This window comes from Denticeps clupeoides, unplaced genomic scaffold (genome assembly GCF_900700375.1).
Source record: "Denticeps clupeoides unplaced genomic scaffold, fDenClu1.1, whole genome shotgun sequence".
Taxonomy (NCBI): domain Eukaryota; kingdom Metazoa; phylum Chordata; class Actinopteri; order Clupeiformes; family Denticipitidae; genus Denticeps; species Denticeps clupeoides.
The window spans coordinates 1,177,146-1,202,564 of NW_021629784.1; the positions used below are offsets into that span (position 1 = coordinate 1,177,146).

The 25,419-nt window shown below is 41.8% G+C and overlaps 1 protein-coding gene across 6 annotated transcripts in view; it reads left to right on the forward strand.

Moving 5' to 3' along the window:
• Nucleotides 1–25,419, forward strand: part of LOC114774219 (oxidation resistance protein 1-like) — a 58,789-nt gene that overhangs the window by 21,658 nt on the left and 11,712 nt on the right. For 4 of the 6 annotated variants that reach the window (XM_028966129.1, XM_028966132.1, XM_028966131.1 and 1 more), the window contains exons 3-7: nucleotides 2,275–2,456; nucleotides 15,446–15,525; nucleotides 19,150–19,257; nucleotides 20,682–20,798; nucleotides 25,254–25,406. In XM_028966129.1, the coding sequence (XP_028821962.1) occupies nucleotides 2,275–2,456; nucleotides 15,446–15,525; nucleotides 19,150–19,257; nucleotides 20,682–20,798; nucleotides 25,254–25,406 (640 nt within the window). Of the gene's footprint in view, nucleotides 1–2,274; nucleotides 2,457–9,523; nucleotides 9,765–15,220; nucleotides 15,377–15,445; nucleotides 15,526–19,149; nucleotides 19,258–20,681; nucleotides 20,799–25,253; nucleotides 25,407–25,419 lie in introns of those variants that run through there. The other 2 variants (XM_028966133.1, XM_028966134.1) reach the window with 2 other exon arrangements.

The window sequence follows — 25,419 nt, forward strand, 5'->3', positions numbered from 1 at the left end:
GCTTCATGCATGAATACTTCTAATTGAATTGTTTCAGACTCATAGCTGCAGGAGTTTTAATTAAAATGCCCACTTTTAGCTGCTTAGCTGAGTTAGGCTCCTAGCAAAATGGAAAAATGGATATGTAAAGTGCGGCGACTATAAATATGTATGCATGGAGTATTTCGTTTTTAAGAAATGTGCTATTGAGATACTGGATACTCTTTTAACGTACACGTAAAACAAGCTTTCTTTGAGGAGAAGCACTAACAACCATGATAAAAATACACACAAAATGGCTGAAGGTTCTAGTGCAGAAGTCCCAGATCTTTTTGACATGATCTCCATCAAGGTGAATCTTGTCGACCAATCAACCTGGGAGAGGAAACACAAAAACCAGCTCACGTGTGAACCAGAATGATCAGACACGGGTAGAATGGGGTCCGTCCCTCCAGTCAAGGGTGGTAGTAGCCTAGTGGGTAACACACTCGCCTATGAACCAGAAGACCTGGGTTCGAATCCAACTTACTACCATTGTGTCCCTGAGCAAGACACTTAACCCTAAATTGCTCCACTTAACCCTAAATTGCTCCCTGTAATACTGATTGTAAGTCGCTCTGGATAAGGGCTTCTGATAAATGCTGTAAATGTAAATGTAAATGTAAGATATTAGGAAAATGAGAACATGTGACTAGGAACAGTGCCTGTGAAGCTCTTTGAGGTATCCCACAACTTGCAGAGACATTTTATGATGCTTTTACTTTATCTTATATCTTACAGTATCCATATGTGCAGCAGGAAATTGTTCAAATGGCTAGAAAAGAGAACAAACGCACCAAAGACAGTCCCACAGAGGATTTTTAAATGTAGCTATCGATTTCATCCACATTCTGTGCTACAAATTATGCGAAAAGCCTTTTAAACCCCATGCTGCTGTCCGGTTGACCTTGCTCACCATGTTTAATTCCCAGGGCTTTCAAAAAGCATGTTTTATTCACTGCTGTAATTAACCTGACCTCCACCTCAACTCTGATTGTTAAGTGTCATACAATGTGGTGGTATTATTTCGTACCAATCATTGTGCACACAAGCTAGTCCAAGACGACTATACAGTGAATAACGCAGTGGTGATTTCTATAATATTTATATAGACGTTATATTTGCGCTCCTTTATGCAACCAGTTAAATGCGTGTATGGGAAGTAAATATACCTCTATCGTAAAATAAGAAAAGCAGTCCATTAGCTGATGACTGTTTACCTGATTTATGCTGCTTGTGAAGTGCCACTGTGGGACAATAAAAGTTTTACAAGGGTGGATTGGAAAATGATTGGAAAATTGTAAAAGTGGACTTTTACAAAGTTTTTTTTTTTTTTTAAATACTAAATTGGATTTGGTAGTGGTTTTGACTGTCATTGGAAGATATGTTCTAATGGTGGCTAGGTGTATGTGTCAGAGTAGTATTTAACCTACAAATGAGAATTTCTTTCAAGCAAACAAATATCATTTGATATGCGTATTCCTACAGAAACACGAGAGATGGGGAGGTTTCTACCCAGAGTCCAACGTCTTTAAGAAATCATGACTCAGAACTGGGCCTCATCATTCAAACTGCCCCTTTTCTGTCCCGCTGGGGCTCGACTGATGTTTGGTGTGAGTGATTATGCTAGACAGAGGATTCTCCCTGTTGTGTCTGAAAGGAAGAAAGTGATTAATCTACTTCAGACCTCCCACCTCATCTCCTATAGATGCCAGTCTTGTATTTGTACACAGGTCTGCAGTGTGAATAAAGTTAGAAAGATCTGACTACTTCATGTTAATGTGGGTTTCCTTATTTTCTTGAATATGGTGTAACATTTGTTATATAACCAACAGACCTACAACAGCCTCTACATCTGTAGTTTTCAGCAGCACTTTTAACCCTGCAACTCAACATGTATTGTAATTAGTGAATGGTATTATAAAAGATATTTAACCATAAATGTATAACAGGTTATTCAGCGTGATTAAATATGTTAAAAGCTTTGATTTGTTTACTATGGAATCACATGTGCGTCAAGGCTTGATGGAAGGCATGTATGCCATGCCAGCCTGTATCAGTTATAAGAATTGATCATAATTGTGATTAATCAGCATTCAATCAATTGACAGGTCTATTTATTAGTGTGTGTGTGTGTGTGTGTGTGTGTGTATATAAAATATATAAATATGGTAAGCCAGGTTCTGGAATACGCCGCAACATTGATAAAAAAGTGTAATGTTACCTAATGAACAAATTTTATTTTCTATTAAACAGGCTGAAGAAGAAGTCCCAGTCAGTGGACATCACAGAAGAAGGCTTTGCAGGGTCGCTTGTTGCATCTCCCATCATAAGGAATGTTGCACGTGCAACCATATCTGAAGAGCAAGAGAACAACACCACCAATGTCCAGAAAGCACGGCCACGTCGCACAGAACTCAAGAGAGGTTACACCATAGGTCAGTAAACAGCAAATTAAATTATGGAAAATAATAATTTGCCATCATTTCGGCTGGTTGTCCAAAATCGTTGGAACTGTGTCCTGGTTTTTATTGTGAATGAGAAAAACGCAGTGATGCTGAATATCTTCTTCGATTTGAGACTGATTGCATTTTGCTGAATAGGACCTTGAAAAAGGAAGATAACATTGTTGTCTCGTTTTTTTAAGCTGTTCAGGAAACCACTGTACCCCGGAGTGCAATGGTAGAGAGCAGATCTCTCCAGAGGCCCGTTAATTACGCTTCAGACTGTCCTCTGATTATCCACTGGGCCCTAAGGTACAGGAACAGTGCGGAGAGGAGCTTGCCCACCTCACATATATACACCCACACGTCCGACGGCATCATAGCACCCATCTCAGGATTTAATTTCTGAAGAGGTTGAATTGGTGCATAATTGCATTGACAGTAATTGCGGGTCTTTTTGTCCCCTTCCTGTTGTGAAAGGCCATTGCAGATTTAGAGATGTCCTTTCAGCACCCTCCAAAATACCTTGTGCTGTCAGAATGGAAGGGAGGTCAACAAACAAAATGGAAACTAAGTGCCTGCCAGAGGTCACAGATTTAATTGCTTGCAACAATGTGGTACTGGGTTCTTTGAGTGGCTTTGAAATATGATTTATTATCACAACCTTTTTTGAACCGTCTCCTAATTTGATGTTGAATGGCTGGTAAATTAAGTGCTATGGATGGCTGAACAATACATCAGATTTGAAGCCACTTCAGCCTGAAAAGAAGCTGAATATCGGTGATAAACACGAGTTGTCATAGCTACTAAGGGGCTGAATCACACCAAGGAACAGTTTAAGGGAGCACGTAATACAACATCAGCAATTCTACACATTTATAGGACAGGGAAATGGAACATTCATCCAGTATAGTCACTTTAATTCAGTTCATCTTTATAACCAGGAGTGGAAATTAATAATTATGTTCAGTATTTGTGTTTGCCACAAATTATCGCTAATGAAAACAGTCAGTAGAGTATATGGAAATTAAACCAAGTCTGAAATTATTGATTGTCTTTTCCTATTAATATCAATGCTGGTTTCAATGCATTTTTTTTCCCCGTACATTTCTTTACAGTACATACCCATGAGTTTACTTATTCGCCATCTTTTTCGTCAATTTTTTGCTGATTTAGACAATCATTGGAAATGTGTCCAGGTTTTTATTGTGAATAATGCAGTCCTCCCTCATATGTATAACTGGAAAAATGTTGAATGTTTCAATGAAGATAACATTATTTTCTTATTTTTAGAAGCTATTCGGGAAACTATTATTCCCCTGAGCTCTGTGGTAGAGAACAGATCTCTCCAGAGGCCCGTTAATTATAGTTCAGGCTGTTTAGCTCATTGTAGATGTTTAATCATGGTTTATCATCATCCCTTTTACTATTTGTTCAAATAATCTTGCTCATAATATCCATCTTCATATTAGGATTTCATGCGCCATATGATATTCCTGAATTTCCTGATTTCTGTCCTTGATTCCTGCCAAATGCCCCTATAATATCTGTTCCATCCATGAAGATTAGAATTATTATATAATTATTATATTTTACATATATAGCAGTAAATATAAGCACGAGACATCGTATTACTCACTCAGATGGCAATAAATCGTCCCTCATCAGGCGGTCCTCGCAGCTCCACTGAAGGGCTGCTGGGAGACCAGGCCAATAATTTCACAGGATGGAGTCGATCTTGAGCATGGCGAACATGGTTGATTGCGATTTCTCAGAAGCAGGATCTTGGGAGCGGTAATTCTTGTCACAAGTGGACAGGAGGACACGCCAGTGCAGTCAGATGGTTGGGTGAATGGTATGTGAGGGATTGGGAGAAGATGTCAGAATCTCACTGATTAGTGTCAGTTCTGTGAAGATTCAAGGCTCCCCGGAGTTGCATGTGATTATTGCTGGTGATCTTGCCACCCTGACTGAAAAAGGCTTGTGTGCTTGTGCTCAGTGGGGGTGGTTTGTGTAGGTGTGCTATCCTATCATTTAGGAAAATTGCTTGATTTATTACATTAATAACATTTAATATTAAAAATGATAACACTTTCATGATCCAAGTTGTGAAAGCAATTTTCAGTGTCATGTTAGGACACACCAATAGATAGAGCTAACAGGAGTTAACATACTAACAAGTTTTTCAGTCGTCAGTGTAGGAAAGGCCCCCGATTACATTAATTAAAATTATTTAGTTGTTTTTTACTTAATCAATGACCGAAATCTATCTATCTATCATATCTATAATTTTTTGTAAAAGGTAGGGAAGGAATTGAGACACGGATGAAACAAATGAGAACCAATAACCATACAGTATAAATGGGGAAAAGACAGCAAAGTCCCTTGTTCAGATGACGGCCACTAGTCGTGGGTCAATGAAAGGGGCCAGGATGTGGTGTAAAAAGGTTCAGAAAATGGATGGATGTTTTCATATAAGATCATTAAGTGACATCATTTTCACAGTTCTCAAATATATTTTCCATCAGAAACGACAGATTAGATCTGATTTGTTGCCACGCTGGGAAGATGCACTAGTCCGATTACAAGCTTCTGGTTTGTGGTCTGAAATAAATGATTTGGTGTAGGAAGTCGAGAATTGTGGCAGTCGAGAACATTTCCTAACACAAAGCAGGTGCGAAATGGAACATCCTGCTTCTACACAACAGTTCAATGGAGTTATTTTTAGACAATACAGGGTACAGGAGCACCCCAGTGGGAATCAAACCCCTGATCTTTGTTGCTTTGATGAGCTGCGGAGGAGCACAATCCATAATTAAATCATTTAGGAAATTCATGAGCTTACTATTTCTATTAGCTGTGAGTGCTCCTTCTGCTCGAAAATGCCTTTTGATTTTCTTGTAAATCCCTCCTGGAAATAACTATTTACTGATGTGGAGAAATAAACATCGTGTTTGTGGTCTACATGCATGTTAAGTAAAGTTATTCCCGTCTTGTGTGTGAAAAGGATGTGGCCATCCTGGTGACAGTGATGGAATAGCCTGGTTACAGTAAAAATGAGAAACCTGTCCAATCATACACATTCCTGCATTCCGTTTACCAGGAAAGGAGAAACAAACTCCCCGGCACCTTTCATGGCTGCCCACTGCTCATCAGGGGTGATGGGTTTACAGCAGAGGACACATTTCGTTGTTTGCTGTACTGTGTGTCACAATCGCTTTAAACTACATAAAATATTGCTTTAAACGTGATACACCTGACCACTGGTCATAGATGGGATTTCATTTTTAAACTGCATTTCATTTAGACAAATTGTTTCTTCCTGTAAACTGTACAATTTATTTTGATCAGGAAAAAATATGCTATCATGATGACCTAATGACAAATCAGTAACCACTCTCAAACACCCTTAAAATTCCAAGAATCATAAAAATATTCTCTTCATTATTCAGTGACTAGATATTTTTAATACAGTAACTACAAGAATGAATGAATTCATGCCACAGGGTCCATGGACTTTTACCACATTAAACTACAGTCATGACTAGTGAATGATGTACATCCATCTCCACTGTCAGACTTGACCATCTGGACCCTTGATGGGCCCAGAATTAGATTGTTCTGAAATTGTTATCTTATTTTTTCAGTAGTAGATGACCTCTGGCTAATGTAATGTATTTGTACAGATGTTGTGTGTATGTTTGTGTGTAATCACTCTTCAGTACAGAGTATGTACTGTTCTTTACATTACCAGTCCCCTCAGCATTAAGTGTCTTGCTCAGGGACACAATGGTAGTAAGTGGGGTTTGAACCCGTGACATTGTGGCTTTCAGGGTCACAAGCAAGTGTGCTGTCTACTAGGCTCATTATCTACTGATCCATTCTGTCCAGCCTCTCTTAAAGCTTTAATATAATTTTGTAAATTACTGCCTTTTACCTTGATTCCACCTCCTCTTCTAACTACCAATTCTAGACCATCTTTCAAACCCCTCCTATCACACCAGTCATTGCTGTCTGATTGCTTTAACATTCTTACGTGCACATATTTTATATATATATATATTGTTGTTGTTGTTGTTGTTGTTGTGGCACTGGCTCAAGGTAATGGAGTGTATCCTTGTAGAAATAAAGAGGTTGTGTAGGTACACCTACAACTCAAACTGCTAAAAATGTACTTGACATTTATCTTTATTTTCACACATGTTATAGTGTGTGTTTATTATTATGAATATCACACATGTAATAATGGGCTAAAGTGCCACTGAGCGAAGCACCGTCCCCACACACTGCTCCCCGGGTGCCTGTCATGGCTGCTCACTGCTCACCAAAGATGTGTGTTAAATACGGAGGATTTCGTTGTGTCACCATGTGCTGTGCTGTGTATCACAATGACAATCACTTCACTTTCATTCATACCCAACATTTTAATCTTCTTAAAAGGCTCTTTTCTTGGATTACCGTTTTAAATACCAGCTCTTTATGAGCAGGCGTCCGGAATATCCTGATTGGCTGGTTGCTTTAATGCTGAGAGATGACTTCTGACATGAGATGGGTGGGACTGTTTAGTATATTCCCCCAAAAAGTAATTTGCTCTGCTTATTTATGAGAAAAAAATCTAAACTATATAATGAAAAATGTTATTGAAACTATTATATCACAACCTAAAGCTCCTCCTATTCCTTTGTTGAGACCCAAAACCGTGATATTAACACACACGTTTTTATGTATTGTGCTTTAAGGTGTCTGGGATTGCAGTCCAATCCTAATCTCCAGAAACTCTCCACTATGTCTGGAGAAAGATTTTGCATCTCTAATGTTTTATGAATGACATTTGCCATGACACTTGAGGCTAAGGCAAAGGGCTTTGTGATCAGGATGAAGATAAGCCTGGCATTAAGCTACCCTGCTGGCATTGAGGAAAGGACTGGTGCATGGATGATGCGCCGACCCCACAAAAGGTGCAGCTGAAATCCTGCTGCATCCCCAGCAGTCTCAGATGATGCCCAGGAAATGTTGAAAACGATTGAGGCCCAAGGAAATACAAATGCTAAATATACTGAAATAACAGGAATCCACACAGACCTGGTGTACAACTGGCCATTTCGTGGTGACAAGGTCTATTAAAAAACAAACACAAGTAAGCAGGTTTTTCCCAATTGTGCAGGTATGGGGTTTAGAGAGTGATCGGGATATACATTATACGATATACGTTACTATAGGGCATGGCAGGGATGTTTGGCAGTGGAATCCAATTCTTATGAAGTGTGTACACCGAGTCTGACCTGTCAGGCTACCTTGAGCTAATAAATTAAAAAAAAAAAAAGTGAAGTGATTGTCACATGTGATACACAGCAGCATAGCACATGGTGCACACAGTGAAATTTGTCCTCTGCATTTAACCCATCACCCTGAGTGAACAGTGGGCAGCCGTGACAGGAGCAGTGTGTGGGGACGTTGCTTTGCTCAGTGGCACCTTGGCGGATCGGGATTCGAACCGGCAACCTTCTGATTGCGGGGCCGCTTCCTTAACCGCTAGGCCAGTCATGCATTCTGATTGGCTTAGAGACATTCGGGTCATTGGACTACAATACTAATTAAATGTGCAAATGTAATTGTAATGAATAACGTATAGGCTACTGTTTAGGTCGACATATTTTGCCACAAAATGTGAATTAAAGATGAAATATTATCAAAGGTAAATGTTTCTGGTGTGTGATTCCTGCCTCACACACTACACTAGAACTATAGAACATAATGCAGACAACTCTATCTTTTTGGACATAATGATGCATGGGTTCACCAGGGTTTTTGTCTTTCCTTGTACTTTGACGACTTCCTTCTTTGTCTGTGATGATGAATAGCGGGCAGTCCGCTTATAACCGTGCGGCGCTGGCCGAGTGTTCGGTACTAATGATTCACCGCGGTAGAGTCCCGTGTCTGCGGGAGCGGCGTCTGAACCGCGTGGCCCTGTTCGAGCCCTACATAATGACTCTTAATGTGCGCTATGTCTGATTGAGAACCTGATGTGACTGCTGGACGGTTAATGCTGCCGTTCATCATAACTCGAGACTCGTTGCTCCAGTGGTGTACGGCACCTCATCCCGTTACCACTTTGTTTTTCAGCTTCTCCGGGGTTTCATTTAGAGGATTGAGCACAATCAACATCAATCCTCTGGTCCTGTGGCTAATAGTCGACTGTCTTCAGCCTGCTACCTCGCCCTAGAGATGGTGACCGTGAGGAGAACCTGCGACAATTCATTTCGCCTCACTGTGGGATATCATTAAACAGAGATTCATGATGTTTCCCCAGAACGACCCGTGTCCGTCCTTCTCTCTTCTTTTCGCACGTGAAGGTCGCGAGAATTTGTAAGATGGATGCATTGGTGTCCTGCGGCCGTCCTTGATGAACTTCGATACCTTGAGATGAGTGTTTTGATGAAAAACTGAGAAACCATTCCTTTTTTTTTTTTTTAACCAGTGTAATTTGTATATATCATGTTTTCTACTATTCTATTTGTTTGTTATATATATATATATTAAGATTTATTCTATCTTATCTATCTACGAGGCCAAGCTACCAGTACCAGGTCCGCCTTGGTGCATTTTGAGGATTCATTGAGACGTCTCTTTAGCCTTTGACCCTTCGCGAGGTTCCCTGGACCAGAGCCGTTTGATTTATGACAGACGACAGATTCGCTGGAGTAATTACAGCTTTATAGAGATGCATTCATTAAACGGAGGGTGCTCAAGTAAGGAGAGCTGGAGCTCCAAGCGACAACAGAAGCACTTCGTGAATTCTCCAGCAGAGGGTCATCTGATGTCCAGGACAGTTTGGTCCCGCGTGAATTCGTGAATTTAAATGTTACGGTTTCCTTTAAAAAAATGTTTTTTTTTTTTTTGTTTGTCAGATATCAGACTCCTGATTGTAATTGCGTGTAGAATCTGTCATTTTCTTGTTCGGTAGATACATGCACTTGAAATATTTTACAAAAAAAACTACCGACAAAAAAAAAAAAAAAAGCTGAAGAGCTCGACTAATGTGGAACAATTCTGGAAAACAAAATATTTTAAAGAAAGCCCGTTCATCACGGCAGTAACAGTTTGGACCTTGAAGAAGAAGAAGAAGAAGAAGAAGAAGGGGGGAAAAACGTCGATTGCGTAATGAATATTTCTCAAGTGGAGCCCGCGTACTTCACGCCGCGTTACGCCGCTTATCTGCTCCTCAGTCCGGCTTCCTCCGTGTCGCAGTGATGGACCTCGTCGCGGAGCGCCTGGTTTCCTTCAGGGACTGCTACGCCGACGGTAACAACGCGCCTCCGGCCTCGTTTAGCCGCTGTTACCCCGGTCCGTAGCGGGGTGCAGTTTAGGTGCGTTTTTTACTCTTGTGATATTTGACGTCGTTTCAGCAACTCCTAAATGCCAATTTATAGTCTCTGTTCACAAAGCTTTTTTTTTCTCTTTAGTCTCTTTTCACAAAGCTTGAAATCATGTTACTAATCGAGTTGCTGTTTTAAAATATTAATCACACAAACTGTGACTCCATCAGTGGTCCTTACAAATAAAGTGTGTTGATGAAAATGATTTCAAATATGAGCCAGCAAATCAGATTTCAGACCTTTTGCACTTTGTACAATGACCGCTGAGGTCTTTAAATGTTTTCTTCTGTGTTACATTTACATTTGCAGCATTTATCAGACGCCCTTATCCAGAGCAACTTACAATCAGTAGTTACAGGGACAGTCCCCCCCCCCTGGAGACACTCAGGGTTAAGTGTCTTGCTCAGGGACACAATGGTAGTAAGTGGGGTTTGAACCTGGGTCTTCTGGTTCACAGGCGAGTGTGTTACCCACTAGGCTACTACCACCCCTTCATTCTTTCGCTTTCACTGGCTTCACCAGCCCACCGTGAGAGAGAGAGAGAGAGAGAGAGAGAGACGGTCCTGCTCTCCGGCTGACTGACGGCGGTTTAAAAAAATCCATGTAGTGACTCCGTCGCCGCAGGCCCTCTAATTTGACGGGCGGCGTTGGAAAGGTGAAAGGTGCGGAGTTTGGATTCAGTTGAGCCGACATAAGCACTTTCCCTCCTTGTGTAACCCAGGAGCGGCCGGCGTACAGACCTGCTGCTCAATCGTTCCTCATTAAGGTGCTGTGCTCCTGTCCCCACGGCAAGCCTGGGGTCAGCAGGGTGTTTGCCGTTCAATGCCAGATAAATGTCATCTTGCACCATTTTGGTGATAACGTCCCGGTGCTCTTGTGACATTAGGATTGGACAATATATGTCCAATATATATGTTGTTCTGCAATACTGACAAAATGAATGCATTTTCAGTTTATTTAAAAATATTGACAGCATACATATATATATAACAATATAACATCAGAATATACTCTACAATTATTAGCTTTTAATATAAAAAATATAGGCACATCCTCTAGTTCTTCTGCAATTCTGTCCAAATTTTTATGACGCCAGACTTGTTGCATTTATGTTGGAAAAATGCTGCATTAATGCAAAGGTAATATTACTCTAATCAGACATAACTGTGCATTATCCAGGAATGGTCGATGATGAGAATTCCATTTTCAGCCCATCTTGGAGATCATGTGCTCTCATTTTGAAACAGAATGTTGAGTAACTCTCAGAAAACATGAATCATCTTTCCATCCCTGCTTCTTCATCATGATACGCTGACTGCCTTATTCACTATATCAAGAACAAGAACTAATGTTGGGACAAACGAAACATGTTCTGCTGCGGATTGGGATAAATGTTTTTCTATTGATACCCATTCCTAAGGAAGCAGGTGTACATGAGAGACTCTGTTTTTTTGGTTTGCTTGACAGCTTCTACCATCATCCAAGAATATATCTTGACCTAAGGAGGAAGTGACTGTTAAGACCGCTGCAAACACATTCATGCCACGTTCGCAAATGTTTCGCTAAAGCATACGCTGTGAAATCCTTCCACCTTCATCGACAAATTCAATCTTAGTTGCCCCGCCCCCAACTACAATTTGCTAGCAACTAACACTGTGTTTCCATAAACCCAGAAGGCAAATGTGTTATGTGTGTCGCCTCCTGTAAAGAATGTTGACAGGTTATTAAAAAAAAAAAAAAAGTCTAATAAAGTGTGCTATTGCACCATTTTTGTGGCTTTCAGAGGTGAGTAAAATAGAAAATGGCAGTAAACGTGTCTCGTTCAGCCAGCTTTATGCCCTCCTTTATTTTTGACGTCTGCGGGTTGCCTTGAAAAGGCTCCCCAGTGCCTCGTTTGATTGTTCTACTTTACTGCCATTTCAAGGCGCGCGTCAAACTCTTTGTTGCCAGGCCTTCCTGCAGCGAGCGCGTTTCCCCCTGCCCTCCACACTTGGTGATTATCATGCTAAATATGGCAGCCAGCACATTGTGTCCTCGTTCCGTCCCGCTACGCTTGTACCTGGCCGCAGATAGTATCGGACAAGGAAGTGTTCAGGGACGAAGACTTCCTCGGTACCCCTGGCCACTCCCATCCATCCTGACCAACCCTCCTGCCCCTCCCTGCCACTAACAAAAAGCCACCCGTGTTGCTCTACATCTGCTCCCGGCTGCCGTGGAGGTGCAGCACTTCCGCCGGCTCCTGGGGTCCGCGTGGCGGGGCTATAAATAACCCGTGGACGCTCCTTCCAACTGCCAGGCCTACCTGGTTTCATCTGAGTGATGAGTGACTATGCTGCATACAGTGAAGGGCTTTTTACCATTCAGATTTATGGCATTTCACCAGAAAATGCCGCCCTTATCCAGAGCGACTTACTATCAGTAGGTACAGGGACAGTCCCCCCCGGAGACACTCAGGGTTACCGTAAAATCCGGTATGTAAACCGCTACCACATTCTTTGAGAAATGTGACTTTTTACAACAATGCTAATTTATGGATTTTTTTATAGGCTAACTAGCTTCCCGCCACCAACACATTTTATCCTCGTCACATCAGACGAATGAAATTGCCAAACAGGTCACAGTGGACCAATGAAACCGTTTCGGCAAACTTACTCACACTTTACTCTTCAGATCAGCCATTTTGAGCTTCATGCACAGACCCCTCATCATGGAAAAGACAAGAAGAAATGCATATGATGCAACTTTCAAGTTAAAAGCGATCAGTCTGGCCTTCGAAGAAGGAAATAGATCTGCTGGACGACGGCGATAGGGATCAATGACTTTTGCCTTTCCTGTATCTTCGCAGAGAAAGCATGTGATGAAGTAATTTCATACCTTCAGGCTGTTCAGTTCTGATAATGAAGCTGAAAAAAAAGAATTTGCGGTATGTATGTAGTTGTGGATATTACCGCCATTTATTAAATTAAAAGTAAAAAATATCTATATTTTCTGTAACATCTGTCTTTGTTAATATCGCATGTTTCAACGAGGACACCAGCGGTTTATAGACAAGTGCGGCTTATTTTTGTACAATTTCTTTTTTTTAAAAAAAAAAAATCAGTAGGTGCGTGGTGTCTTGGTGATAAGTAGGGTTTGAACATATGTCTTTCTGAACTTCTGGTTCATGTGTCAGTGCCAGGATTTCATACCTTTGGATGAAACAATAATTGTGTATCATGTTACACATAATTAATTCAGGGCAGCCTGGAATACTGAGCTACTTACAGGCGCTGTTGAATGATTTGAACAGCAACCATGTGTTTTATAGTCTTGACACATACTATGTGGTACATACTGCGAAGATCTACATACCTCAAGCACTGGCTCTGTTTTAAATATGGCATATACATGTAAGTGGACATACGTAGGCCAAGCTTCAAATTGGTGTTTTCTCGGTGCTCAATATCTGTATCAATATCTATTTAGCATTTTCCAGATAGAACTGAAATAGATTAATGATCTAAGCTGCAAAGGTTAACAGTATTGAGTTTTATAATAAGACAAGGTTTTATTATAATATAGCCAATTTAATCTTTCTTTGATAAAATAACATGCCACTCAGTAAATAATATTTTGATATTTTATGTAAATCTATATTTTTTTTTTTTTATTGTGTTATGTATGTGTTATGTTTGTAGAACTCTACACTGTTGTTTGCTCTGATTTATTTGGTCCTGTATATTGAGAAATAGCTACCAATTGCCAGCCTTAATGTTGTATTTGTGTATATTGTAACACAAGATGCTTGAAGTTTGTGATTAAGACCTGAATATTTTTTCAGTACTTGCTGCCGATAGAGAGCTCACTAGCTGGCTGTGCTGCTGGCACCAGATAAGATCTGCACTTCACAGTTTGCAACTTATTTCTTCCTGAAATGCGCGCACACACACACACACACACACACACAAAACATGACCGGTAATGCTCTCTTCTGACCAATAGTTGCTGTGCCCAGCAGCATTGGAGTTCATTATTGGCATGCAGCTTTCCAAGCAACCAGAGGTTAATAGTCATTCCATCAAGCTTGATATTAATATCCTGTTAATGTTTAACATAAGCTCTCTGTAACAAAAAATGACTCAACAACCTAATTTAGATCCTTCTCCATTAATCTCACTTTAATGTGTGGTCATGCTTTTCCAAATGTCCAAATGCTCGAAGGTAAAATATCTTGCTGGTCTCAAACAAGCGCCTGTCCAGTGCCAAGTGATAACTTGTGGCTGGGAGGGACATTGGTCACCGAAGACAACGTGTGGCAGGTGGACCATGCTTAAACATACGAAATCTTTAATTACGGCATCCCTCCATGGACTAGAGGTGCATGGACGGAATCTGCTGCATCCACCAGCAAGCCAAAGCAATTCATCATCCGGGGAGGGTGTTTGCAGAGTCCTTTTTGTGTACATGAATCATCTGTTTAAACAGCCTCTCCGAAGAGCGATTATGGAACCTCGCCTAAACAAGCCAGCAAAAGAAAAGTAGCCCTGCTTATTAAGCATGCCTAAATGACTGTCATTGCAAGAGGGGAGCTGCTTGATCATAATTAAAGTCTGATTGCTGGGTTTAAATCTACTGGGTTCATTGAAGATCATCAGTGCATCTTTCAGGGCCTTGCAAAATAGAATGCAGCAAAATTGTTTTTATCTCTATTAGGTTATCTTTGTAATCGCAGTCAGGAAGAAAAACCGATTCGTAGCCCAGCCCTAATCTTTGCTTAGGAATGATTGCCAAAGGCTATTGATTATTGGTGTATACACTGTACCGTGTGTTCTGGGTTTATAACGAGTTATAGCTTATCATTTATAAAAGGACATTTATTATGCATTAATCACGGATTTCTCAAGGTGAACATCCTTCTAAAAGACAGATAAAATATCCAGTGCCTTACGAATTCTGTTTTGCAGCCCCCATCACCATTTTGATATTTCTGTACGTTTGAGCGCCTCAGGCAACGTTTCTGAAGGAGAGGAGCGTTTCACCTTCATACATGTTTCTCTGTGTACATCTTCGCACACACACACTGTCTTCCTCGCCTGGCTTGTTCTCTCGTTCCTATAAACAGCCCATGCTGTCACCTGCATGATCAGTCGGTATTCCCGTTGTGTGTCTTTACAGATGTAGCGTGTATCGGTGAAGCGTTAGACAAACCCTGACATGATTCCCTCTCTTCGGAGAGGTTGGCTGGAGCTGCCCTCACCTCAGCCAGACCATGCTGAGAGAAGAGGGGAGGGATGGATAGTGGGAGGAGGGGAGCGGGGCAAGGTGAAGATAGACCTGTGTGCCAGTGACAGCAGGCAGAGGGAGAGAGAGAGAGCGAGAGATAGAGAGAGAGAGAGAGAGAGAGAGAGAGACAGGCGCTCCACACAACATAACAGAGGCAGCAGAACAACACAGCCTCTCTCCATCGTTCTCTTCCTGTCTTCACCTCTCGTCCTTATTGCCATCTGCCGCCGGCCGGGTGCGAGCGGAGGGGCGTGCGGGCTGGGTTGCGATGAAAAGGTGGGATGAAGAGAAGGGAGAGGAGGACCATGACCAGCGTAACGCGCGCTCTCCCTCGTTTGCTTTCAGACACCGGACAGAAGAAGAGCGAGAGGAAGGATGGCCGACGCATATCCTTCCAAAAACCCAAAGGAACCATGGAGTACTGTGTGAGTTGCTTTTTTTTTTGTTTTTTCTTCTTCCTCTCCTCCTTCATACTCTCCTGTGAAATGTCTCTGTTTACACGTGCTACAGAGCTTCTTTGTGTGTGTGTGTGTGTGTGTCAGTGTGTGTATTTGACGGTCTATACACAAACATCCAACATGTGGATGCTCCATCGCTCACCATCTCTCTCTGGGTGTGTGGCTGTGCATCTCTTTGTGGGCGGCCGAGACATTTCTGCTCTTCTCAGTGGTGACCCCAATCCCCCCCGGCCCCACCCCCTTGGCATTCATTATGGTTATTGATTTTTGGTTTTGGCGACAAGGTTGGGGGGGGGGTGCAGAGCTCGAGGAGATACAGTTCCTACCCCCCACACCCCTTTGGCCGTAACCGAGCTGGAGGTCTGCCTCGTCACATACGCTCTTCAAATGACCCTGGAACTGCGGGGGGGTGCTTCTCCCTGGTAACAGGGTGAGGATTATGGGCGAGACGGGGAGGTGACCGCTGACCTGCACGCAGCACAACAGGCTGCTCTAATGAGCCACTTCTGCCAGCTCTGTGTGGGATTTCTGAGAAGTGCTTCTGAATTTCCTCACGTTTTGTTCATATATTTTAATGTGAAACAGGCAAGTTCTGGGTTTTCTAGTTTTTGACTACAGATTCCAGGTGGGTCAGAGTTTGGTTGTTTGGTCCTTTTCAAGATTCAGTTCAAGAATAAAGTTGGTAACTGGCATATAAGGGGTTTTCAATGAAGGGGAACCCATAATGTACAGGGTGCCCAGCCCACAAGGAGCTGCTGATAAGTCATGTGAATAACATTGATCATATGGTTACCATGGTACCTGTCCGTGAGTGGGATTATTAGGCAGTAAGCCACCTTCGGTGGTGCAGGATAATTACAAGATACTTTTAGCAGAGCATCTGTTGCTAACATCTTGCTGCCAGATACCACATGACACCTTCAGAGGTCTTACGAAGTTCATGCTCCTCCTGGTCGGCCCTGAGCATTTAGGTCAAATGTAGCTGATGCTTGTAACCACAGCAACTTACAGTCTCTTCTAACAGAGACGTAGATGAGGTAGATTGTCTGTTGTTGTTTCCAAGTAGAAATTAGTCTAGTAGCAGTTTTGGAAATTAATACTGATCAATTACTCTTTACCCTGCTTTATGGACTTGAAATATCTCATTTAGTTGCATTATGACTACTGCTGCCAAGTGGATCAAACACCTCAGATTCTGTAACTCCACACTGGCTGGAGATCGGGAGGCACAGGCGCCCCAACATCGGGGCAAATGTGTTATAATAAGAAAAGAACAAATATACAAGCAGAATGCTCGTCGGCTGGGAACACAAACACAGAACGTCACCCCAAGATCCCCCCCATTTATAAGATTATCGAAGTATATTCACAAAAGATATAAATCTAGAAGTATAAAAAGGTTATGATCACGATGTTGTAGACAAGACAAGACGTGCAAGTTCTAAAGTGTGCAAGTATATATCAAATATGTCATCAGCAGTAGATCCTGTAAGAGTCACATCATTTTAATACTGACACTTTTTTTCTCCCGTTGCATCTCCATTAGGATCCTTATAACATACTTATACGTTTAAACATTTACATTTATCAGACGTTCTTATGCAAAGCAACTTGCAATCAGTAGTTACAGGGACTGTCCCCCTGGAACAGATCAATCCTAAGTGTCTTGATGAGAGAACCTCTGACTTTTGTGGTCATCTGGTTCATAGGTGACAGTCTGAAACACTTCATGTGCATTAAGAAGCTTTTTTTTGAAAGCGGATTTTTCTTTAAAACGTGGTACAATGACCCCTCCTCCCCCTTTTGTCCTGGCACTCTCTGTGGAAAAGTTTTTGACCTTCCAAATTATCTTCTACCGTGTCACAGTCAATAAACTATTTCCATGACATCATGAGAGTCAGATGCTGTGTCAGGATGCAACATGATAGTTAGAGAGTTACAACCTGGACTTTTGATTGTAAAGAAAGTCTCAAATCTGATGCATATTATTCCATGTCACATGACCAGAGTCTGCCTGAATCTGCCTACTAAAAAAGGACTTGACAGAAACAGAAAAGGGCATTTTGTTGACTTTGCTTAAAATGAAATGCAGATTTGTTTCTTCTTTTATTATTACGATGTGTCAATATCTCCATATCAGAGTGGGTTTGCTTTCTTGTTCTGCCAGTGGTAAAAGCAGGCTCTCGAATTACGAACTCCCTTCCTAAATCTCATCTTCAGAGAAGAGGTCAGCTGGGTACATCTGATATTAGGCTGTGGCCGAGAGGAAAGACTAAACTCTCTCCTTTGTTTTTGCTCTGACACAGAACATTTTATAATCTGCAAACAATGTTGCTGGTATTGTTTGGTATATGCAGGTCACATAGGAAGAATGAAGAGGGATGCAACACTTTCACACGGATTGAATTCTTATTTGTCATAGTTTCTCTTGGAAACCCCATCATGTGAAGGAAACGTTTTTGTACTGAAGCTGCTAGTTCTGTACTTGGTCATAATTCACTGTGTAAAGTTGGTTTTATTCCCAGTTTGATGAGGAACGTAGTGTGCTGCTTTATTCTAAATGTTTAAACTTGTGTAAGAGTCTTCCCAAAAGCAGGTGATTTAATGCATGTGTCAAGATGCCTTGTGAATTATTCACAACTGGCTGTTCGGCTGTAAGCGATACCCAATGAGAATCATTGATTTGGCCTGTAATGGATCAGGCGATCCTGCGATCTGAGCCCTTAGCCACCCAGGGATTTGTCAGCCTAGGGAAGGAAGATGGAGCTGTGAGGGACTGAGGGATGGCAGAATGTCCTCTCCCACTCAACACAACGTAGGGCTTGAATGAAAAGGTCAGTAGGTCAACTGAGGTCAGTAGGTCAGTTGTGGGTTTTGTATGTCAAAATCAGAGATTCCTTCCTTTCCAATATTCACAAATACAGCCATTACAGGCATTCCTTTAAAGAATCTCTGCCCTGGGAGATCCCTCCACTATCCCCAACTTTCCGTGTGTGTGTGTGTGTGTGCATGGTGTGTGTGTGTGCGCACGGCAACATTTCAGGAATCTATGTGAGGTCTTTCTGGTCTATTTACCTATTTATGCACCACACAGCTCTCCCTCAGGACATGATTATTTGACGCTGATGCAGTAGATATATGGCCAGCACCATGCTAAAAGTCCAGATGGGATTTGGCTGCTCGAATTTAAGTCCATCGCGTAGAGCAGTTGTCTCCCCTGCTGGGTATTTAAGGACCTCCAGCGTAGTGTCGTTGCTCTAAACAGGAGTGGATGATGAATAATGAATGTTTTTTTACCTTGGGCCAGATAGAAACTAACAGGGACAGGTAGTGAAACCGCATGCAGCAGCCTGCCCTGACAGTGACGTGCCCCAGCAGTGCAGGAATGTCATAGGAGCAGACGGCTCGCTGTACACCGCGAAGTTATAGGACCTTACATAACCGTCAGCTGCTGACCGGTGGCACTGTATCAGCGTGGTTTAACATGTGAAATTACGGCGAGGAAACACAGTAGAAAAAGTGCTGGGAAAGGAGAGCTGACAGATGGGTGCCTACTGAAGCCTAATGTGTGTGTGTGTTCTCACCCTGCAGGTGGAATCGCGGGACACGCTGAACAGTATTGCGCTGAAGTTCGACACCACGCCCAACAAACTGGTCCAGCTGAACAAACTTTTCTCCAGGGCAGTCGTGCCTGGGAAGGTAACATCTGGCTTAGCTGTACCTGTACACACTGAGCACAGGGTCCATGTGTGATTTTTCTTTCTACCCTGTATATGTTCATTCAGCAGCCACTACAGGCCACTCAAGTATTGATTTATATTAAAGAATCATAAAATAATTTATGACCTTATAAGTACCCTTTAACTAATGAACTTGTCAGAAATCTTTAACTCGTTGTCATATTAATCATTTCAGTTGGAATTTTGTTCATTATTGTTCATTTTTTTGTTCATCAGCAGTGACCCTGGTGGGTTTCATCAATAACAGTAGCTGCATCAAATAGAATGTTATAACACGTTATGTAATATGTGTTAATATGTGTAAAGTTGCTGCATTATCTAATGTACAATCTGTTGTTAATTTATGCTGCTTTTTCCTGCTATTTTCACTTTCTTCCATAATTTCACTTTCAAAAAGGCTGCAACAAAAGCCTGTGTAGTTCTGATGGGACTAATGTGCAAAAACAAGATATTTTGCTTGTACTAGTCCGAACATTCGTGTAATGAACAGTTCATTAGACTCACACACAACAATATGATTATTTACCATCCGATTAGCAATAGAATGTGCACGTCTGGGATGGCGAATTCCTGCAGTTTCTGTAAGTGTGGAATGCTGAAGGTGACTGTGGAGTTAGATAATCAGTATGTAGGTTCTGATACCCACAAAAGGAGAAAAAAGGAGAGAAAGAAAGGGAGAAACGTAATAGAGCGGGAGACAGAGTGCTCTCTGTGACTGAATGCGATTTTTATGAAGGCCACACAGAACCGGAGCTCCATCCTTCTGTTTCTTCTGCCTTTTATTGTGCTCTTTCAGATGCACTTGGCTGAACTCCGCTGACAAGCCTTCATAAAGTCCAACACTAACAAGGACTCATTCATGTTGCCTCTGAGGAAAAAGGGATCATTATAGGGGAAAACCTGGGATCTTTTTTCTCCCCCACTTGCTTCAATTCACGGTCAAATAACAAAGTAAAAAAAATACGAGTCGACTATGTTGTCAAGAGATTCCGACTCTGTTTGCCAGGCAAACAGTTCCCCAGTTTCTCTTTGTAGGTTTAATTGCACCATTCTTCCTGGCTGCATTCTTACATTTTGGTGTCAGTCACTTTGGAACTTTGTACACATGAGGGTTCAATATTGCAATATTTAGTATTATTACACTTTATATGATATGTATCTCTGTCATGATACCTGAATTATTATATACCAGCTCTTCTAAAATTGTTACTTTTTTATTGTATGTACCATATGTTCCATATTTTAACCTCTATACCATCATGTATTGTATTATAAAGTGGCCTTCAGCCCTAATGTGTATGCTTTATAAAAATAGCATGAATGCATATTTTCATTTTTGCTCCAAGTCTGCTTTATTTAGTCTTTCGTGTGTTTTGCCTACAGGTCCTATATGTCCCTGACCCAGAATATGTCTCTAGTGCAGAGAGTTCGCCGTCCCTCAGTCCCATCAGCCCCCTCTCCCCCACTTCATCTGAACCCGACCTGGAGAAGGCGACCACGGTAAGATTCCTCTTCCCCCTTGGAAGCTGGATTAGCTAGTTATGGGGCAGCGGTGGCCTAGCGGGTAAGGAAGTGGATCCGAATTTCAAACCGCCAAGGTGACACTGAGTAAAGCACCGCCCCCACACACTGCTCCCCGCCTGTCATGTAAAGCAAGGGGTTAAAAGTAGAGGACACATTTTGCTGTGTCACCGTGTGCTGCGCTTGCTGTGCTTCACAATTACTTTCACTTTTTTTCACTGCAGAATATACTGTAAAGAAATATGTTGTTCTTTAGTTCTGATTATATCTTTTTACTTATAACTTTTTCCATATGCATATTATGTAAATATTATGTATGCTTACTATACTGTTTTAATTATTATGTACATATATCATACATGAAAACAGCAGATCACCCAGCCCTACTTCAGAGCTGTGTAAGGACAGATTAGTTGTATGTTGATGTCTCTTTCAGTTGTGGAAACCAGGGAGGAGATAAAGCTTCAAATAGATTATATCCATTGTATATGTAATATTGTTGAAATAATGCAGAATTTTTGAGGCTAGGTTCAGATAGTTATATATGCAAATTTATTTCTGTCTGAAAAAACTACATTTTCTTCATTATCAGTGCTTGAAAAGAACACTGGTAAAATTCAGGATTCTAAACTACGTCTGCCAAAGGACTCAAACAGAACCAGAACACGTAGGGCAGAGCACTGGGAAAACTAATCCCGAAGTTCCAGGGCAGGGCGGGACAGATAAGACTGAAGACTGTGTACCTGCTGTTCCCGCCACCCTCGCTGCCTGTCTGTCTGTCTTATTAAATCTGCACTGTTAGAAGTCCCTGGGCAAATTTAGACAATGAGAGAGGCCAGAGCATTTAATATACGTGTAATATACGGTACACACAGTAATGGATTAAACTTTGCTTTAAAAGGCAGCTGGAGGCGCAGCAATTATCAGTTAAAGCCGCAGCTCCATGCCAAAAAAGCCGAGTGGGATTTTAAACGGCTGCGCTACAGTAATGTATGCATTAGCCTGTGTGAGCTGGAACAATTTGCATTGCTGGCTCATTGCAGACTGTAGCCTTTGCTCAGTGAAGTGCTTTGCTGAACCAGCTCGCCTGAAAAAAAATCGATGTAATCTCAGTGTGCTGCCTGAGTCTGTGCGCACGACGCTTGCCGATATTTCCGAACGTGAATTACCCACAACTCCATTTGCTTTGACAAGTCGAATGTTAATGTCCATGTTCGTGCTTTTGAAAGAACTGGGATTGATAGTAGATCAGTAGTAGAGGTGGCAGGCAAATGGTCAGCCAGTGAGGCATTGAGGTCTGTAAGTCAGTGACACAGGCCGGCCGGGGTTGGTGGCCCTGCTTTACACTGTTTGACCCGGCTCACCTCGCCGGCCGGGATAAATTTAGTCTGGCCAGGCTCCTGTGAACCCTGATTTATGTGGATCAGGCCGTCTGGGAGAAGCAGTATCCATCCAGTGCTAGCAATTGGGTCCAGAAATAAATGTTCTACAAATAATGCTGTAGAATAAGTACGATTCATTATGATGTTATTTCATTTTCCATCCTGAAACCTGTCCTGTTACAATTAAGACAAAAAGGGGAACACTAGTGTTTTCTCTCCAGGACATTCTGAAAGCCAGCCACACTTTTAAAAATGACATGAAAATGTTGTTCATTAAATCCTATTGGTGTGACTGAGCCTAATTGGGTCTTAATATGAAAGCTTTTTTAATGATGTGCATGCAGTCAACAGCTGGCAGTCAAACAGAGATTGTGTGTGTGTGTGTGTGTGTGTGTGTGTGTGTGTGTGTGTGTGTGTGTGTGTGTGCACGCTAGCTTCTCATACACAGCATTTATAATGGATACTGTCTGCTGTGTGGAATCCTATTTTAGTAATGCTCCACAGTCACTAATGCACTTGCTTCCTACTGGGTTGAAATGATTAGAACTGGGATCCATGCAGTCTTGACCCAGTTTAACATATTTGTCTCAGATGTTACACAATAAATGTAAGGATGAAATCATTATCATTTTTCACAACAGAATATGTCATAGTCAAGTTCGGTGGAACACCTTCTGAAATCTTTTCATTCAGTTAAATCATAATACTAAAATCATGATTGTGATACTTTACATTTACACTGAAAAGGGTTCGGTGAAAGAATACAGTCTGTCTGCTAAATCAGTTCCATGCTTGGGAGAGTAATATATAATTTAAAATCTTATACTCTATCATATTCTATCTTCATCCTGATATTGCATTACCTGGTTTTTATTATTAGGTACCTACTATGTAATTACTACAGTGAAACAATTAAGGTTCATTTTTTAAAAAAAGCAAGAATTCTGATTGTCTTTACTACTTATGACCTAAAAAGTGTACCATCATTAGCAAATATGTCAAACAATAATTATATGCGTAGAATATGTGTGTCTAGAATATATATTCTTTAATACTGCCATTGAAACAATGTTATTTGTTATACTTTAATAATGACATTAATTTTAACTTCACCTTGTATGTCCACCAGGGGGTGGTAGCCATTGCCCAAATGTTTCCACAGATGTCTTACTTCCAAAAGCACGATTCTCTTTCGATAATGGCAATGATCTCCAATCTGTGTTTTTTGAACTGTGCAAACATGATTTGACGAAAGTGATAGAGAATAGTGATCTCACAAGCATCAACCTATCTGGTGGGGATAAATTAGTCAAATTGTGTGTGTGTGTGTGTGTGTGTGTGTGTGCATGGCCGATTAATGCCAGCATGCTGACTGGTAGAGGCTTCCAGATGGTGAGGGATTGAGTTGCCAGGCTGCCTGCAGCTCACGGTCCCTTTTGCCTGATGACTCACCAGGACTGAGGACCACACACACATAGAGGCATACATACACAAAATGTATACACCTAAATATAGCCATGACCATATGCTCTCTCACTCTTATAAGCTGCCAGAGCATGCCTATTAACCTTTGACACAAATACACACACACACACACACACACACACATTCATGATGCACTTCTTTACAGTGGAGAAGAAGTGTTACAGTTTAACATAGGACCTCTCACCTAAATGGCTTTAGTGGCATGGAAACAGTGCTGGTTTATATTTTCTGCGCTGCTATCTGACATTTTCCCCACAGTACTTGAAAGAGGCCTTTGTAAGAGCTGGATAACCATCTGTGAGCTTGGCCATCTCTGTGGACTCCTTATGAATAAGAACTGGACCACTTCAAATACAGTTGGTTTGGCCACTTGAATAACTTTTATCAATCAAGGACACTCAAGTTGTCCCTGAGCTTAGCTGTCTTGTGTGTAATCAATTGTGTGGCCTAGCGGGTAATGAAACGGACCCGTAATTGGAAGGTCACCAGTTCGAATCCCGAACCGCCAAGGTGAAGTGAAAGTGAAGTGATTATCATTGTGATACACAGCACAGCACATGGTGACACAATTAAATGTGTCCTCTGCTTTTAACAATCATCCTTGGTGAGCAGTGGGCAGCTTTGTGCTTTGCAGAGGACACATTTCGTTGTGTCACCGTGTGCTGTGCTGCAGTGTTTTACAATGACGAACACTTTCACATTTTGAATGAATTTAGTTCTCATGTCCTCATCTTACCTCCATGTTGAAAGATAAAGATCCCAGAGTGATTTTGTGTGACTTTACATAATTGAACCTGTTATATTTTGTGTCAATAGAATATCATTAGGGAAATACTTCATAATTCAGTGCATCATTGCTCAAAAAAAAAATCAGGATTTTTCCTGTATTTAAAAAAAATCCCATTTTTGTAATGGAAATACTTTTTCCACCCCGGAACTAATTTTTAAATCTTGAATTGTAGGATTGTAACAACGGTACAGCAGACAGTGATGTATTTTTTTAGTGGTCCCTGTATACAGGATTATCTATTCAGGACTGACTGTCAGTCTTTGTTTGTCTCTCCATCGCCAATATGAGTTCTGGTTTGACCTTAACAACACCAGACTGCGACGCTTTATTTCCACATTTGGAGGGGGGCGATTCAGCCTCAGCGCTGTGACTGAATTTAGTGATAGCTTCTGAAATCCCCCCCACCAGAATAGTATTTATGGTTGGTTTTCTCACCTTCTTCACATCCCCTTAATCAAAGGGCCCTTCTCGTGGTCTCAGCGTTGTTCTCCAGGCGCTGCAGGCTCGCGTTTATGAAAGCAACACTCTCCCGGGGATCCCTCTCGCCAGCCCTTTCATTGCAATGAGCCCAGCTGGGACATCCCTTGCTTGTAATAGGCTGTTATTGTCCTGGGCTGAGCTGTTGGCTGGCGCGCGTCCTCGCCACCTGCACGCAGCAGCGCCAACATCAGCAGCAGCTTCCGCAGCACCATGATTCCTGGGCCGATTGTTAACGTGTGCATGAGGGCCAGGAGGCACCTCTCCCTGACCGAATTTCTGCTGGTGTCCCCTTTCCAGGACTCTGATGAAGGATACAGAAGAGAGGCCACGCCGTCGCCGGCTCACCCGCTGCCTCGCCCTGCCAGGGTGGTGTCATCCACATCGGAGGAGGAGGAGGCGCTGACCGAGAAGTTCCTCAAAATCAACTGCAAGTACATAACTGATGGAAAGGTAAGCTTCCCCC